The sequence below is a fragment of the Nicotiana attenuata genome, unplaced genomic scaffold, assembly GCF_001879085.1.
Source record: "Nicotiana attenuata strain UT unplaced genomic scaffold, NIATTr2, whole genome shotgun sequence".
In the NCBI taxonomy this organism is placed as follows: domain Eukaryota; kingdom Viridiplantae; phylum Streptophyta; class Magnoliopsida; order Solanales; family Solanaceae; genus Nicotiana; species Nicotiana attenuata.
This window is the reverse complement of record NW_017671066.1, coordinates 161,636-177,777: the sequence shown is the minus strand read 5'-3', so window position 1 is coordinate 177,777 and position 16,142 is coordinate 161,636. Positions and strand designations below refer to the sequence as shown.

Sequence of the window (16,142 nt, the reverse complement as noted above, 5' to 3'; positions counted from 1 at the left end):
CATATATATATATATATATATATATATATATATATATATATATATATATATATATATTATGTATTGAATCCCTTTAGTTTCTTTGCGTGTTTTTATTTTTATTTTTTAAATTCCCTTGGTAAAAATCTTGCTTCCGCCACTGCTTTTTGGACCAAATTAAAGTTGGCACATTTTCAGTTTCAAAGTGGCAAGACTACCAAGAAAGAGGGAAACACAAAGGTGGATTTGATAATAATCGGGTATCAATGCTTAATTCTCAAGTGCCAAAACCACGGGAGCTGGTAATGCTAATAGACAACAATAAAAAAAATTAATAAAATCAACCATATTGTCTTTAATTTATTGCAGTAATGTGTGACAATCTATGGACGAATGCCTTTAGGTTAGATAAATAGGATTGTGTCAAAACCAACCGTTCCACTTATGACTTTCCTCAGTTTGAGTATTCTTTTTAACTTAGTGGATTCTTGATTGTACAATTTAAGACTCACAGGATTTTTCCTAGTATAAATAACATGCTACTATTGTTCTATGTGTACCATGCATACCAAAAGTTGATAAGCTATCGAAATTAATTTGAAACCCTTCCAATTATTTCTTTATTACTTTCTACTAGATAGTAAGTTGAGGAGAAGATGGGTGGTGTTGAAGCTGGAGAGGACACAAAAGATTCAAAGCCAGAGCCCAAAGGGAACAGAGGAATTTCATTTCTTGATTTTATTATGAGAATATTTGCCATTGTAGGTACCTTGGGAAGTGCAATTGCCATGGGAAAAACTAATGATACCCTTCCCTCCTTCACGGAGTTCATCAAGTTTAAGGCTGAGTACAAGGACCTTCCCACTTTCACGTAAGATAAATATACTATTCTATTTTTATATATATTTAACCGTTAATAGTAGGTTGCCTTATAAACACTGATCTTCTACACTGTAAGTAAATTTTAAACTGTGATAGTAAATTAGTTGCCATTTTTATCACGTCATCAATTAATGTTTATCATTGAAATTTAAATAATTAGCTTATAAATGACACTATGATGTAATTATGTAAAAAAATTTTGCACCCCGTTAGTACTTCATAGAACGTAAACCCTTATCTTTTAAATGATTTAGTAGTATAAATTTCTTTTACACTGTTAGTGTGTGGAATTATGTTCGTTTGTTTCAGTCTAATGGTATAATTTATCTATTTAATTACTACTACTATTTTGCACTCGTTGACGTAAAATTTGTGAAAACTCATAGGTTCTTTGTGGTAGCGAATGGCATCGTTAGCGCATATTTGGCTGTATCTCTTGTCCTATCCATCTTACATATTGTCATGAGTGGTGCAAAAATAACCAGAGTGGTTTTGGTCTTCTTTGATACGGTAAATTCTTGAATTAATTAGCTTAATTTGCAACTTCATATTTTAATTATATTTACGTACAATAATTTCTGAGCTGATAATTAATCTCAGGTGATGATGGCATTTTTGACATCTGGAGCATCAGCAGCAGCAGCTATAGTATATTTGGCACACAAGGGAAATGAACGTGCAAATTGGATTGCTATATGTCAGCAGTATAACTCATTCTGCGATCGTGCCTCTGGCTCTTTGGTTGGATCGTTTATTGGAGTTCTTGTGTTTCTGCTGCTGATTATATTGTCTGCTCTGGCCCTTTCAAGAAACTGATTTCTTCCTATAATGATCACTTCCTGCAGGAAGAAAGAACGTTTTCCTGTTGTTTTGTTTTTAATACTGTGTTTACATTCGAAAATTTTCAATTTTGAGTTATTTTCTCATCTTAATTCTTACAAGCTGTTATTACATCTGTTTGTCTTAGTGATTCTTCCTCTCATTTAATAAAATTGATATTTATAGTAGCACTGGGAATCATGAAATAATTATCTTTTAGCACTAGAAATCCTGGACTAATAATACTGTCAGATAAGAATGAAGACTGTCTTTACTGAAAATCCATCAAGTAGATCAATTTTCTGTAAAAAGCTTAGGACCATATCAAGCAATAAAGTTATTTCAAGTCCTAACCTACCTGACACCCCACACACATCCTTAAGCAAACAAAATAATGGTGTAAGCACCAACCAAAGAACTATAAAAATGTCTACATGATCAATGAAATAGCATCAATGGACTACTGATAAAAACAGCAGAATCGAAATTTCCCTGCATCGTGCACTTCAGTGGTCTATGATGTGAAGAGGAGGAAGAGTTGGATCAAAGGTATCTTCTTTGTACCCTTCCACAGAGGATGGACCTTCATGTGGAAGATTAAGAAAGGGGCGTTAAGATTAGCCGCTGATCACACATGGAGCTCTCCTAATCTCGACAAGCCAATTTTATTCTTAAGAGTGCTTAAGGTCTAGAATCAAACAAAAAATTCCTGAGGGCATCCTCATCAGTCTCAATTAAAGTACAACCAGGTTCTTTCCAAACCCCATTATCATCCATCAACTTCCTCACCCTTTCAACACCATCCCATTCATCTCTTGAAGCATAGATATTTGACAGCAAGACATAATCACCACTGTCTTCCCTTCCCAATTTAAGCAGTTGCTCATTAGCATACCTTCCCAGCTCGACATTGGAATGGACTTTACAAGCTCCTAGCAGAGTTCTCCATATAATGGCATTGGGTTCAATCTCCATCATGCTTATGAAATCAAACGCTTCATGCAGTAGTCCTGCACGTGCTAGCATATCCACCATACACCCATAGTGCCTTATGTTCGTCTCAATATTGTACTCAGTTCTCATCATGCTGAAATATCCTCTGCCCTCATCAACTTTTCCTGCATGACTACAAGCAACTAATACCCCCACAAAAGTAATTTCATTAGGAATATACTTCATTCTCCTCATATCTTCAAAAAGAGAAATACATTCTTCAGAATGACCATGGAAAGCTAATCCTAAAATAATTATGTTCCAAGACGACACATCCTTTTCTCTCATGCCTTGAAAAACTTCAAGTGCCTTGCTAATGCTGCCACACCTAGCATACATGTCTACAAGTGCATTACCAAGAAATATACTTAACTCGCCTGCACCCATCTCGATAATAGATTGATGTATCTGCTCGCCAACATCCAAGAATGCTGAATCCGTGCAAGCGGATAACAGGTGCAACATTGTAACCTCATCAGGGTGTTCCCCTGCACTTCTCATCTCTGCATACATTTTTAACGCATTCTCGTTTTCGCCACAAAGCAGATATCCAGAAATCATCACATTCCAAGTCACAACATCCCGCTTCGGCAACATATTAAACAACTCCCCTGCATTTTCCATCCTCCCTTGCTTTACATAACCCGTGATCATCACATTCCAAGAAACCAAGTCTTTAACCGGCATATCATCAAACAGCCTCCTTGCCACATCTAATTCACCTCTCCTCGCATAACCAGCAGTCAAAGCAGACCAAGCAACAACATCCCTTTTAGCAGAACCATCAAAAAGTTGCCCTGCAATTCCTATATCTCCAACATTAGCGTGAAAATATATGAGGGTATTCCTCGCAAATTTATTAGATTCAAATCCATGTTTCACAATTTTCCCATGAATGGTAAGGCCAGAAACAAGCCAAGAGAGCTTAGTACATGCCTTGAGTACAAACGGAAAAGTATAACTATCCGGACGTATATAACGTTTTTCCATCTGGGTATAAAGGGAAAGCACAAGAGAAGGCCTGAGACTCTGAGCTGAGCCTCTAAGCATGGTGTTCCACATGAAGAGGTCTGGCTGAGTAATTTGAGCAAACAGTTTGTGAGCATAGTGAATAGATGCTGAAAAAGTAACAGAAGAAGCATAAATGAGCTCCCTGAGAGCAAAGCGATTGGAGTTGAAACCACTGATGATCATCAAAGCGTGAATTTGCTTTAGGGATTGAAGATCTTTGCATTTGCTCCATAGTGATGATTGCCGGTGAAGATTTGAACTCCTGCTTGTTATTGTCTTTTTGATCATTTACCTCTCATTCTTCTGCTCAGACGGATTCATGAACTAATATTGGGCCTGGCCTCCTGGGCTTGAAGTTTACTTTAGGCTCCGAGTATTCAGAAGCAGGACCGTTTACATCCATATTTGTTTCACAAGGCCTCTTCATTTTTGGCACCTGGGCCCCCAATAGCATCACATGCTGATGAAGCCGTTCGGTTTAGGGTGAAGTACGCGACTAGCTCTCAAAGTGGATGATCTTAAGTTTTTGTCCCTCCTTGATTCAGGTGCAGAATTTCAAGTTTAACAAGTGTTTTTCCTTGCTTGTCATAGGCAATAACCCTGAAGTTCTGCCCAAGGAGCAAGCGAGAGTCAAAAATTAAAGGTAAAAAGGCCAAAATTGTCCCTATACTATCAAAAATTAGTCACGTTTATACTCGTTTCTACTTTCGGTCCAAATATATGCCTGCCGTTAAGAAAGTAGACAAAATCGTCCCTAGCCCTAACGGCTGTCCATGACTCAGTAACTAAAATGACACGGTAGACTCCATGTCACTATTTTATTTTCCATCTGTAATAATAAATAACTAAACCCTCTAAATTATTTTAGTTGGAATATTGATTTTGTAACCAGTATGACTTGAGTGTATCACATAACCCATGTACTAGTCAAAATTGAGTTTTCCTGACAAAGCAATTACAGTATGTATTGGCCTATTTACTGTCACCTTCATCTGGCTTCCCTTAACTAGAAACTACAGACAATTCTGAATAAACTAGAACAGTCATTTTTTCTTAATAAATCCAAATTATCCAATAAATTTTGGAAAAAATAACTTTCGACAAAAAAGAAAAGAATTGTAAATATGAAGTATAACTGAAGAGTCGACCATGAAAGCCAAATCGAAACCCAAATAAATGAAGGGTACTGCATTTTTTCAAATTAAACAAGTTAATTTCTTAAAGAAAGATAAAAATGTTACAGCAATTTTCAGTTTGTCACTTATATACAATTGCCTAATAGACCACTTATAATTTTTGATGTAAGCAAAATTTTTCTTTAAAAAAAAGAGAGAGAGAGAAAGAGGGACACAGAAAAAGAAAAAAACAGCCCCACCCGATTCTCATTCGGGTGAGAATCGTTTCGGAAATTTTTGATCTGTTTTGGACTGAATAGAACAAAGAATCTGACATTGGAATGCTGAAACTATTCAAAGCTGCAACTTATTATTTAAATTAGAATTGGTTAAATCTTTGTGCCTTGAATCTAGAAAATTAGAGAAGGAGAAGACTAATTTAAGTGGATTTAGTTATTTATCATTACATATGGAAAATAAATAGTGACATGGAGTCCATCGTGTCATTTTAGTTGCTGAGTCATGAACCGCCGTTAGGGTTAGGGACGATTTTGTCTACTTTCTTAACGGCAGGCATATATTTGGACCGAAAGTAGAAACGGGTATAAACGTGACTAATTTTTGATAGTATAGGGACAATTTTGGCCTTTTTCCCAAAATTAAAAACCAACCCCAAAAAGTACCATATTTAGGTAATTTTTTGTTCGGTTTAAATAAGTATAGTGTCTGTGACATTCTACGTATACTTGTTGTACGTTGGCTGAATATAATGCCTACCTTTGCTAGTCGGTATATATAAATTATATACTGGTTATATATGATTATACATATATTATGCACAAATCATATCTACTATTATATTTAGTTTAAGCGATGTGATAAACTTATACTATTTAGGTTTGTTCTTCTTCTTTCTTTTCAGTTATGGAATCCGCTAGAATAGAATTTTACCCACGTACCAATACAACAACAACAACGGCCCAGTGTAATCCCACAAGTGGGGTTTGGGGTGGGTAATGTGTACGCAGACCTTACCCCTACCCCAAGGACAGAGAGGCTGTTTACCCACGTATCAATATTTTCGGGAAAACCTGCATATTCGTTTTAATCTGAATGCATAGCATGTAGTATCTTTAGAATTTATAAACAATATTGGAAATATTGCACATCAGAATTCACAAATTATTATTTATAAATTATATATAGCATGGAAATCCTATAAAAATCTAATATGATTTATTATTTTCCTTAAAAAATAACTTACGGTTGTGTCAACTTTTAGACTTTATGCATTGGGAGATTTGCACAAATAGGATTATTTAGTGTCACCATTTTTCATTTTGATCCCGTTAATGAAATTTTAGAAAAAAATAGCACCATAGTCAGAATTTTAAAGTACGCTGCTAGAATTTTAAAGTACGATGCTAGAATTTTAAAGTATGTGTAACAAACTAAGAGTAGACGACTCTCTTTCAATAGAACTGATCGATTATATTGAACATTAAACTGGAATTACAAAGCAAACAGGGAGAAATTTAAAAATAACCAGATTTACAAGTGGTCATTCAAAAATAGCCACGCTTTCAAAAGGAATCGAAATTTAGCCACTTTTCATGTAAAGTTAAATCTGAGCGAAAACACTGTTCAAAACCTGGAAAATACGCCAGTATATTATGCTGGAGTTCCAGCATAAGTATACTTGAACTCCAGCATATTATACTGGAGTTCCAGGATAAGTATGCTGGAACTCCAACATAATATTATTCTGATGAAAATGGGGGCTTCCAACTGAGATTCATGAAGAGAAGAGAGGACCCGACGTCACAACCTGTGTCGAGCCTATGAAAGAGTATGCCCGAGTGGAACTGAGAAGATCAAATGACCCGACAGAGCAGGAAGTGACCAAGTGCAGTTGACTACAGAACCTGCCCTTTACCGTCGTTGCTAAAGCAAACAGCCAAAGCTTTCCTGTTGATTTCGCAGGCAGCCGATTTTTCATGCTTTGGTCTCATTATCTCACCTAGCGAGACCGCCCCACCACAGAGAGCTAGGCCTGGGTGCAAGTCAACATATTAGAATATCAGACTGATGTGGCATTCCCGACTTGAAAAGGGTTGGTAGACTTCAAGCTGGGTCAGCTAGACCTAAGTAAGTAGGCATCGAAGAAGGATTGTAGTAAGGAGTTTTGCGATTTGACTACTTTTTAGTTGAAGAACCTAGTGAGCCAATTCCTACTCCTTCGGAGTCTTCTGTGGAGCTTTCTTCTCTGATGCAATTCCGAGTGGAAGAACTTCTGACTTCCCCCAAAGAGCTTAATAGCTCTGAGTGAAGCTCCTGAGTTTCCATTAGCCCCTTTTCTAATTGAAGGAAGAAAGCTATTGAGCCAATCATTCAATAAAGAAAATAAGTAAAGAAAAAGAAAGGTGAACAAGAAGGGAATAAGCTCTCAAGCCTCGGAGGAGAGCAATCTCTTGTGGAAAAAAGGCAATTGCCTGGCAAGATCCGACTAAGCCAATCTTGATTCTCTCTGAATGCTTCAAAGAAGAAGAGTCAGCCGAGAATCCAATTTATGCGCTTGTCTTCCTTGCTGGATGTGGAACTGTAATTCATCCTCAACTGGATAGAAGAACTTCGCCTTTCTTCTTTTTCCTGAAATGAAATGAAGAGAAAGAAGGTGCCCGGCCTAAAAGACTGGTGGAAAAAGCTCTTTTTGTTGGTCAAGACCTTTTGTTGAACTAAGTAAGTCTGTTTTCTAAAAGAAGTAGTTTTCCTCTCATGGATTTCTTCCCGTTCAAGCCAGAAAAGCCCCGTAGCTACAGCTATCCAAGAGTGAAAGTGAAATTCAAGCGGGCGCCATCGAATGGGCTCTTTGCCACAGAATGTGATGTCTTAGAATCTCCTTCCTTGAAAGCTTCAGTTTTTCAGTTTAGAATCCGATGTGAGGAAAAGAATCCTAGGTCAAGGCAGTAGCACGGTACGGGATCAGTCCCTTGTTCTCAGTGCAACGTGTGAAATGACTTAGTCAAGAGATCGATCTTAGGATACCAGCAAAGGAAGAAGGTGGATACTACTTTGATTCCGATTCGGGCGGAGGAAGACTGATTTAGAGGGGTAGGCATTCCCGTCCGCCCTTACACAGGGCCCCCCCAAGAAAAAAGAAATGCGGTACCGGCTGTGATCACACGCTGGACACAAATCCGTCATTCTTATGCTTCAGCTTAAACGGGACAAAAGTAGCTATCTGGCACACTAGGGAGTCCTCAAAGTATGAGTCCATACACTTGCTAGCTAAGACTGGATCGTCAAAGACCGGATTCCTTTTCTTAATACCTTCCTTATCTCTCCTAAGGGTCTTGCCCTAGGCATAACCTATATACAAAGAGTTCCAACTATCGAATCAAAGCAAAGAGGAACCTTTCCCCAGTTGACGAGAGAAAGAAAGGAAATGAGCCCATTGATTCACCTATCTGAAGCTGAAGGAATGAAAGCATTAGAGTCTTGATCCCCTGCTTAACCTGAAATNTGGAATGTTTTACCATGTACTTTTGGGGTGATACTAGGGTTATTAACATAATAAGGAGATTATATTATGAGTTGCTTTAGTCGTACGATAGTTGGTGTTATGTTTTGAAGTCAAGCGAGTTGTGGAACAAAAGTTGGAAAAAGGTCATCACAAGTTCCATTCATAAATGTGCTGAAACTTAGGTCAAATGTAACTGAGTTTTTCTCCCAATATACTTGGAATTAGGGGATGATCTACCTATCATATTAAAGATCTATGAATCTAGTTTCTAACGCATTAAACCGTTCATCGATACGACATTGGAGTAGAGAGATATAGGCATTTTTGCGAGACTGCACAAGCTGCTAGGTGACAAGTAGGTGTGTCACCTACTTGGTTAAATGATAGCCCAAAAATAGGAAATTTCGGGTCGGCCAAAGAGCCCATTTAAAGGGTTATCTCCTGCAATATAACCCTCATTATATATCACAAATAACCAGACCTAAAACCCTGCAAACTTCCTCCCAAAAATTATCCACAAACCCTAATCGATTTTCCCTCTCTTTCAAGTTCTAATTGGGGGTAAAACCTAGAGTTTGAAGAACCAAGGAAAGGGCTGAGTTATCCAACAAGTAAGGTGAGTTTACTGCTCTATTTCATACATTTATTCTTCTGTGAATTCATGGTAATTCGCTCTATACATGTAAGAACTCACGGGACGGTGATCGGAAGCCGTGAGTTCGAGTTATTCACTTGTAGCGGAGTGTTTTGTGGACTGTTTTGTGTTGCTGTTGGGCTGCGTGTTTTACTACTGTTTTGTGGAGTTTTGGAGGAGGAAGGGTGCGGAGAAACACCATATAGATGTAGGGTTGTGGGCTGGTAGTTCTTCGTAACATTTTCGGGTCGTTTGACACGACTACGGTGGCCGTCGTATGTATGAAGTGATTAGGTTGTGCGTGGACTGTTTTGGGAGGCTCAATATGATTATTATTGATATTGTTTGGGCTGTTTGGTGATTGTTTGTAATTGTGTGAAGTCATATATATAGGGGAGGTGCTGTCCGTTTTATTGTAAAATAGGTTGTGGTCGATACATAATAGTTACGACGCTTAAACGATAACGAGAGTGTCATTTGTCTTATTGTAGACTAAGGAGCCGTGAAATTGCATAGCTTGAGGTTGGGAAGAATATACAAGGTATGTTAAGGCTCTCCCTTCATTCTTTTGGCATGATCTATAGTGAAACGAACGTAAGCGATACGCTATTTCATAATGAATCTACTCCTAGCAACTAAGGTTGTCCATGTTGTTATTTCCTTACAAAGTTATTCCAAGAAAGTATGTATGATCCTTGAGTCCTAGTGAAGTTCATATTGATGGTATGATGTCCATGATGTTAATCGATGGTGCAATGACCTTATGTCACTCCAAAAGGTTTAGAACGTGAATCAATGAGTCTAGCATGCATTATATATGTATCTATTTTACTCTACCGAGCCGCGCTATAGTCGGCCGGGTATGGCACCTATTGTGCAACCACTGATCAGTTGGGTTTACCGAGCTCCACGTGGCCGGGTACATTTTTACCGCGTCCTCTTTGAGGCCGGGTATGATATGATGATGATGATGCCCACAGAGGCGTATGTTTTTAAAAGTTTATGTATATATATGTATTATGCATTTCATGTCAGTAGCCCCCAGAGGCACTCAGATGTTACAGGTTGTATCTCCTCTATCTCTCTTTACGTTATTGTTCTTATTTATGCTTTCCTGCCTTACATACTCAGTACTTTATTCGTACTGACGTCCGTTTTGCCTGGGGACGCTGCGTTTCATGCCCGCAGGTCCCGATAGACAGGTTGACATTCCTCCTAGTAGGCTATCAGCTCAGCGAAGGTGTTGGTGTACTCCACTTGCTCCGGAGTTGCCTATTTGGTCAGTATGCTTTGGATATGTATTGATTGGTATGGCGGGGCCCTGTCCCGACCTTTATGATTTTATGTACTCTTAGAGGCTTGTAGACAGATGTCAGGTGCATGGATACTTTTATGGCCTTGTCGGCCTATCTTTTGAGTTTACAAATGGTCATGTCGGCCTTATAGGCCCGTATGTCACATGTATAAGTTTGTATATCATGCTGGGTCATCATACGTTAAGTATTCCCTTATGTTTTATTCTTGTTATCTCATGAAGGGTTTTCTAGCTCATTTACCCATAATAGTATGATAAGAAAGATATGTTACGTTGGTACTCGGTTGAGTAAGGCACCGGGTGCCCGTCGCGGCCCTTCGGTTTGGGTTGTGATACAAGTCAACATATTAGAATATCAGACTGTTGTGGCATTCCCGACTTGAAAAGGGTTGGTAGACTTCAAGCTGGGTTAGCTAGACCTAAGTAAGTAGGCATCGAAGGAGGATTGCAGTAAGGAGTTTTACGATTTGACTACTTTTTAGTTAAAGAACCTAGTGAGCCAATTCCTACTCCTTCGGAGTCTTCTGTGGAGCTTTCTTCTCTGATGCAATTCCAAGTGGAAGAACTTCTGACTTCCCCCAAAGAGCTTAATAGCTCTGAGTGAAGCTCCTGAGTTTCCATTAGCCCTTTTTCTAATTGAAGGAAGAAAGCTATTGAGCCAATCATTCAATAAAGAAAATAAGTAAAGAAAAAGAAAGGTGAACAAGAAGGGAATAAGCTCTCAAGCCTCGGAGGAGAGCAATCTCTTGTGGAAAAAAGGCAATTGCCTGGCAAGATCCGACTAAGCCAATCTTGATTCTCTCTGAATGCTTCAAAGAAGAAGAGTCAGCCGGGAATCCAATTTATGCGCTTGTCTTCCTTGCTGGATGTGGAACTGTAATTCATCCTCAACTGGATAGAAGAACTTCGCCTTTCTTCTTCTTCCTGAAATGAAATGAAGAGAAAGAAGGTGCCCGGCCTAAAAGACTGGTGGAAAAAGCTCTTTTTGTTGGTCAAGACCTTTTGTTGAACTAAGTAAGTCTGTTTTCTAAAAGAAGTAGTTTTCCTCTCATGGATTTCTTCTCGTTCAAGCCAGAAAAGCCCCGTAGCTACAGCTATCCAAGAGTGAAAGTGAAATTCAAGCGGGCGCGGATGCCATCGAATGGGCTCTTTGCCACAGAATGTGATGTCTTAGAATCTCCTTCCTTGAAAGCTTCAGTTTTTCAGTTCAGAATCCGATGTGAGGAAAAGAATCCTAGGTCAAGGCAGTAGCACGGTACGGAATCAGTCCCTTGTTCTCAGTGCAACGTGTGAAATGACTTAGTCAAGAGATCGATCTTAGGATACCGGCAAAGGAAGAAGGTGGATACTACTTTGATTCCGATTCGGGCGGAGGAAGACTGATTTAGAGGGGTAGGCATTCCCGTCCGCCCTTACACAGGGCCCCCCCAAGAAAAAAGAAATGCGGTACCGGCTGTGATCACACGCTGGACACAAATCCGTCATTCTTATGCTTCAGCTTAAACAGGACAAAAGTAGCTATCTGGCACACTAGGGAGTCCTCAAAGTATGAGTCCATACATTTGCTAGCTAAGACTGGATCGTCAAAGACCGGATTCCTTTTCTTAATACCTTCATTATCTCTCCTAAGGGTCTTGCCCTAGGCATAACCTATATACAAAGAGTTCCAACTATCGAATCAAAGCAAAGAGGAACCTTTCCCCAGTTGACGAGAGAAAGAAAAGAAATGAGCCCATTGATTCACCTATCTGAAGCTGAAGGAATGAAAGCATTAGAGTCTTGATCCCCTGCTTAACCTGAAATGAAACCTCTCAAGCCAGGGAAAGATTGACCATCGGGTTCATTTCCGAGTCAGGACAGAAAGAGGCCAAGAGTGACTACTCGATAGAAAAGGGGCTGCCCCTATGAATAAGGGAAGTGACTAGCCTTCTTTCTTAGGCCAAGGAAGGAAAGCACAGTAGAACTAGCGTAGCGGGACATGACAGCGGTTGGGGAGAAGGAAAAGCTATCGAACATCAATCCAATTAACAGACAAAGCGGCTTGGCCGAAGGGTCAGGAAGAGAGAACGACTATACTTTCTGAGTTAGAACATTAGGAACCTTACACCCAAGAAAGCAGCCAAAACAGTAGAGAAGATCAGAGACGGGTTTAGCGAGAAAATTAGCTCACACCTATCTTTGATGAAAGAAGCCGCAAGTTTAGGTAGAAAGAACAGCCAGTGTCAGAGAGATGACTTTTGTTGAACTCTTCCTTTACATGAAGGGAATGAATGCCTTAATGGAAATGGAATGGAATCCGGGATCCAAGTAGATTAGGTTAAGGCAAGTATGAGTTCAACCCTTTTCTCATCGGGCCAGGATCGATAGCCGTTCGACCTGAGGAAAGTGCGGTCAGATTCAGAATCCCCAATGTCTTGGTCTTTACCTTCGCTTCGAGGGACAAGCACCGCATCTAGGTAAGCGGCATCTAATTGAATTGATTCACCGGATCTTCCATCTACGAAAATGGAAGAGATGTCTGTTAAGGTCGGCTTCATGAAAGCAAGAAAGGAAGCAAGTTTAGCGAACATAGAGATGGAAAGAGATGGATTTTGCCCAGCTGTTGTCAGATCAATTCCCATTCATTCTTTAATGGAATAGGGAACGGGCAGAGCTGCGGCTATCAGGAATGGGCGATAGCCTATGACTAAAAGCGCCGACTATCTATGAATGACCAGGATCGGAATGCCAATCGACGAGATGAGCCAACGAAAGATTTAAAGTTCAGACTATGATGACTGGCATCCTCACTTACGCAACGAAATTGAGTTGATGGAGTAGCCAGTGCCCTTGAGTTATTCTCTTCGGTATCGCCTTCTCTCATCGTTAAAGGCGCCGCAAGGCACTCGACTAGAAGGAGTGGATGTTAGGCACGCAGGGAAGACTCTGACTATGTGCTGGCACTAGCCCTGGGCATGGATTCTTCTTTGATTGAAGGAACGGGACAGAAGTGAACCAGAACCATATCCTTCACACATTCAGTCTGATCTTATCTGCGCTATTGCCCGATCATAGCTGTACTGTATTAGATTAGTTATCCGTCTCCCCTGCCCTGTTAGAACAGTCTGGTCTGTAACAACACAACCTGAAAGGAAGCCATTCCTAATAGGAAGTTTCCAGTCGTCTTTCTTGAGGAGCGAGAAAAGAGAGGAAATGGACTATCTGGTTTGGCCACTACATTTTATGAAAAAGGTAGAGATGAATCCCCAAGAGCAGAAAGATCAGAAGGAAGTAGGCTCTTAGATAGGGCATTCCCGCTTAGCCCCTGGCTTACCTAAACCGCTATTAGCATGTTAGAACGAGAGTGGATCGGGGAATCGAAAATGCTTCTTTGATTGTTGAGTAAGGAAGCGTAGCAGGGGAAGGGGATAGCACCGGTCTTGACTCTAATACTATTCTTCTTTGAGTAGATGTCGGCATAACCACTGCTATTTCATCTGCAGCTCTTACCGTTGAAGGAACAAGTATTGCTTTGGCTTGATTGCTTTCACCAGGTCTAGCTAGGCTGGGAGTCGATTAGCTCGAGTTGTGTTAAGATAAGTGGCACTTGAATTGGAAGTAGCCATCGGCCAGGTCGTGGATAGATCTCAAGCGGGCTTGAACTGCTTTATTCGGTCTTCAGCTGGCCTACGAGGCTACTGAAAGAGAAGAAAAGGAAAGGTGGTACTAAAAAGGGACTGCTACCAATTAGGCTAGAAAGAAGACAGTAAGCGCTTGGTAAAGTGACTTACTTGAATGGTGAGCTATCCTATAAGACTAAGAAGCGGGGAGAGAGAAGGATAACCTCTTTGAAAAGGACAGAGCCGCTTGGCCGCTACTTACACATCTGGAGTTCCGGATTGAACTAGGGAACGGAATTCAAGGGCAACGAAGCCCCTTAGATAGGACTTCATCTATGAATAGAAGAGATTTTCTTTCTAGTAGAGCTCATTACGACCATCATAACCTAACTCCAGGACTGCTACGGGCACTGATCCTTCTATTCAAAGTTTCCTTTCTCCTCTTGAATGTAGTTTGTCCTACAGCTCGCTAAAGTGAAGGTTATTCAGCAGTGTAAGCAAGTCACTCCTAACCCTATAGTGAATTCAGATATGCTGCGCTAGGAGCTAATGAAAGTCATCTAGCTCATCTAACTCAATAGGCTACTGGTGCTTATTATGTTCCCAATCTATGAAAGAAGAGTTGAATTCCCCGGAAGAAGATTCGCCGAACGGAGAATAAGCTGTAAATCTTAGTTCTCGAAAGCGAGTGAATCAGTCTTCCTTATAGCTCTTTCCTCCCTTTGCTTTGGTTGTGTTTAACCGCGGTTAAACACAAAGAAAGGGTTGTTTAGCTAATAGTAATAGTTCGAGCAGGTAGCAGTCTGAAAGCGAACGAGCTAACTAATATATAAGTATATAGAGCTGAGCGAGTAAGCAAGAAGAATATATTGACCGTACAGGCATTTCCCCTTCTTTCATCACTATTGAAAGCGCTTTGTCCCGCCTATCAGAAAGGCCCCCACCCATCTCTCTGACTTCGGAGAGCCGCTAAATATGAGGTTCGGCATCTGCTTGAGCAGGAAGAAGAAAGGTTTGATCCGCTCGGTTTAGATAATTTCCATGGGCCAATAAGACGGTGTCTAGGATGGCAGCCAACTATCTTTCCGTAGGGATTATCACTTCCAGTCTGGCTCTCGAAGACTCAATATCAGAGGAAGGTTTTTTGCAAATTAGTCCCGCATTAGTATCTGAATTAGTCGAATAAAATTATAATATAATAGAGTAAGGTTCGAGGCTCACTATCATAGGCGGATATAAAGTCCTATCTTGTAGTTACAGATGAAATAGATTTATCTTTCTCTTTGAGATCCAGTAGATGTTTAAGGTGCAGTTGGCTTCCATCGAGTAGCTTTTGTTCTCTATTGTATTCCGTTTGCCCTCCCATCCTTGTGTTGGCTTCGATTCCAGTGATCAAGCGAGCAAGCAAGTCAGAAATTCTTTTCGTTGAGATAGGAACAAAACTGATTTGGTTCAAAGAATTTCAACGCCAAGGTTCATTTTTTAATGAGCCCTAAGTCTCGCATGAAGAATTCTTGTTGCAGCTTTATGATGAGAGCTTGAATGATAAAATTGGACGAAACAAAAAGTGGAAGCTTATTATAAAGAAAAGGGGCTTGAACTCTCAGCTGATTCAACTCAAGCTTTTAGCTTTTCTTCTTACTCTACTCTTCCTGACGCAACTCAGTGTCTTAAAGAAGCTTCTTTACCGGCAAGGGTCGGGATCAACTACTCTGCCATTCCTTTATTGACTGGTCTAATGAAAGAAAGTTTTTTTAGCATCTTTTAAATCGTAAATAAAACGAACCGAAACTTTTTAGCATTCGGAATGCTCTTATGTGTAGGATTCAATTCCAGTATAAATAGCTTCTTCAATAATTCCAATTCCTGGAAAGCCTAGAAGTACTCTTCCTCTGGTGGACCCAAACTCTCCCTTATTAGGCTTCTGAGTTCATACCAGATCCATGCCTATCTACACTGATAATTCATGAATCAATCCCAATCTCTGAGTTAACAAGGACAAGTATGGATGGATTTTGCTATGGAGTTAAAAGAGAGACACAAGCATCCTTATCTTATAGAGGGGCTGAACAAGTCTACCTCCCTTTACAAAAACTGTGGAATCCAGTGGCAGGGTACTTTATTCCGATATCTCCCCCCGAGGGTGAGTTAGACTTCCCTATCCTTAAGGATAAAATAAGATCTCTTGCTTTGCCCACAAGCCCTACTAGCGTAGCAAGTCTGGTCGCTGGTGTGTTGTTCGTTCTAGCGATAGGCTCCAAGCGCGATTCTG

At 40.1% G+C, this 16,142-nt stretch overlaps 2 protein-coding genes across 2 annotated transcripts; one reads left to right on the top strand and one right to left on the bottom strand.

Annotated features, from left to right (window-relative positions):
- The first annotated feature begins 535 nt into the window (after positions 1-535).
- LOC109205645 (casparian strip membrane protein 3-like) lies at positions 536-1,832 on the top strand. Its single transcript, XM_019368381.1, has 3 exons — positions 536-850; positions 1,248-1,371; positions 1,462-1,832. Exons 1-3 carry the CDS (start codon positions 636-638, stop codon positions 1,675-1,677), a joined length of 555 nt encoding a protein of 184 aa, XP_019223926.1. The 5' UTR covers positions 536-635; the 3' UTR covers positions 1,678-1,832.
- Positions 1,833-1,933: 101 nt separating this feature from the next.
- LOC109205648 (pentatricopeptide repeat-containing protein At5g15300) lies at positions 1,934-4,046 on the bottom strand. The gene has a single exon (XM_019368384.1). The coding sequence runs from the start codon at positions 3,970-3,972 to the stop codon at positions 2,362-2,364; it is 1,611 nt and encodes a 536-aa protein (XP_019223929.1). The 5' UTR covers positions 3,973-4,046; the 3' UTR covers positions 1,934-2,361.
- Between the last annotated feature and the right edge of the window lie 12,096 nt (positions 4,047-16,142).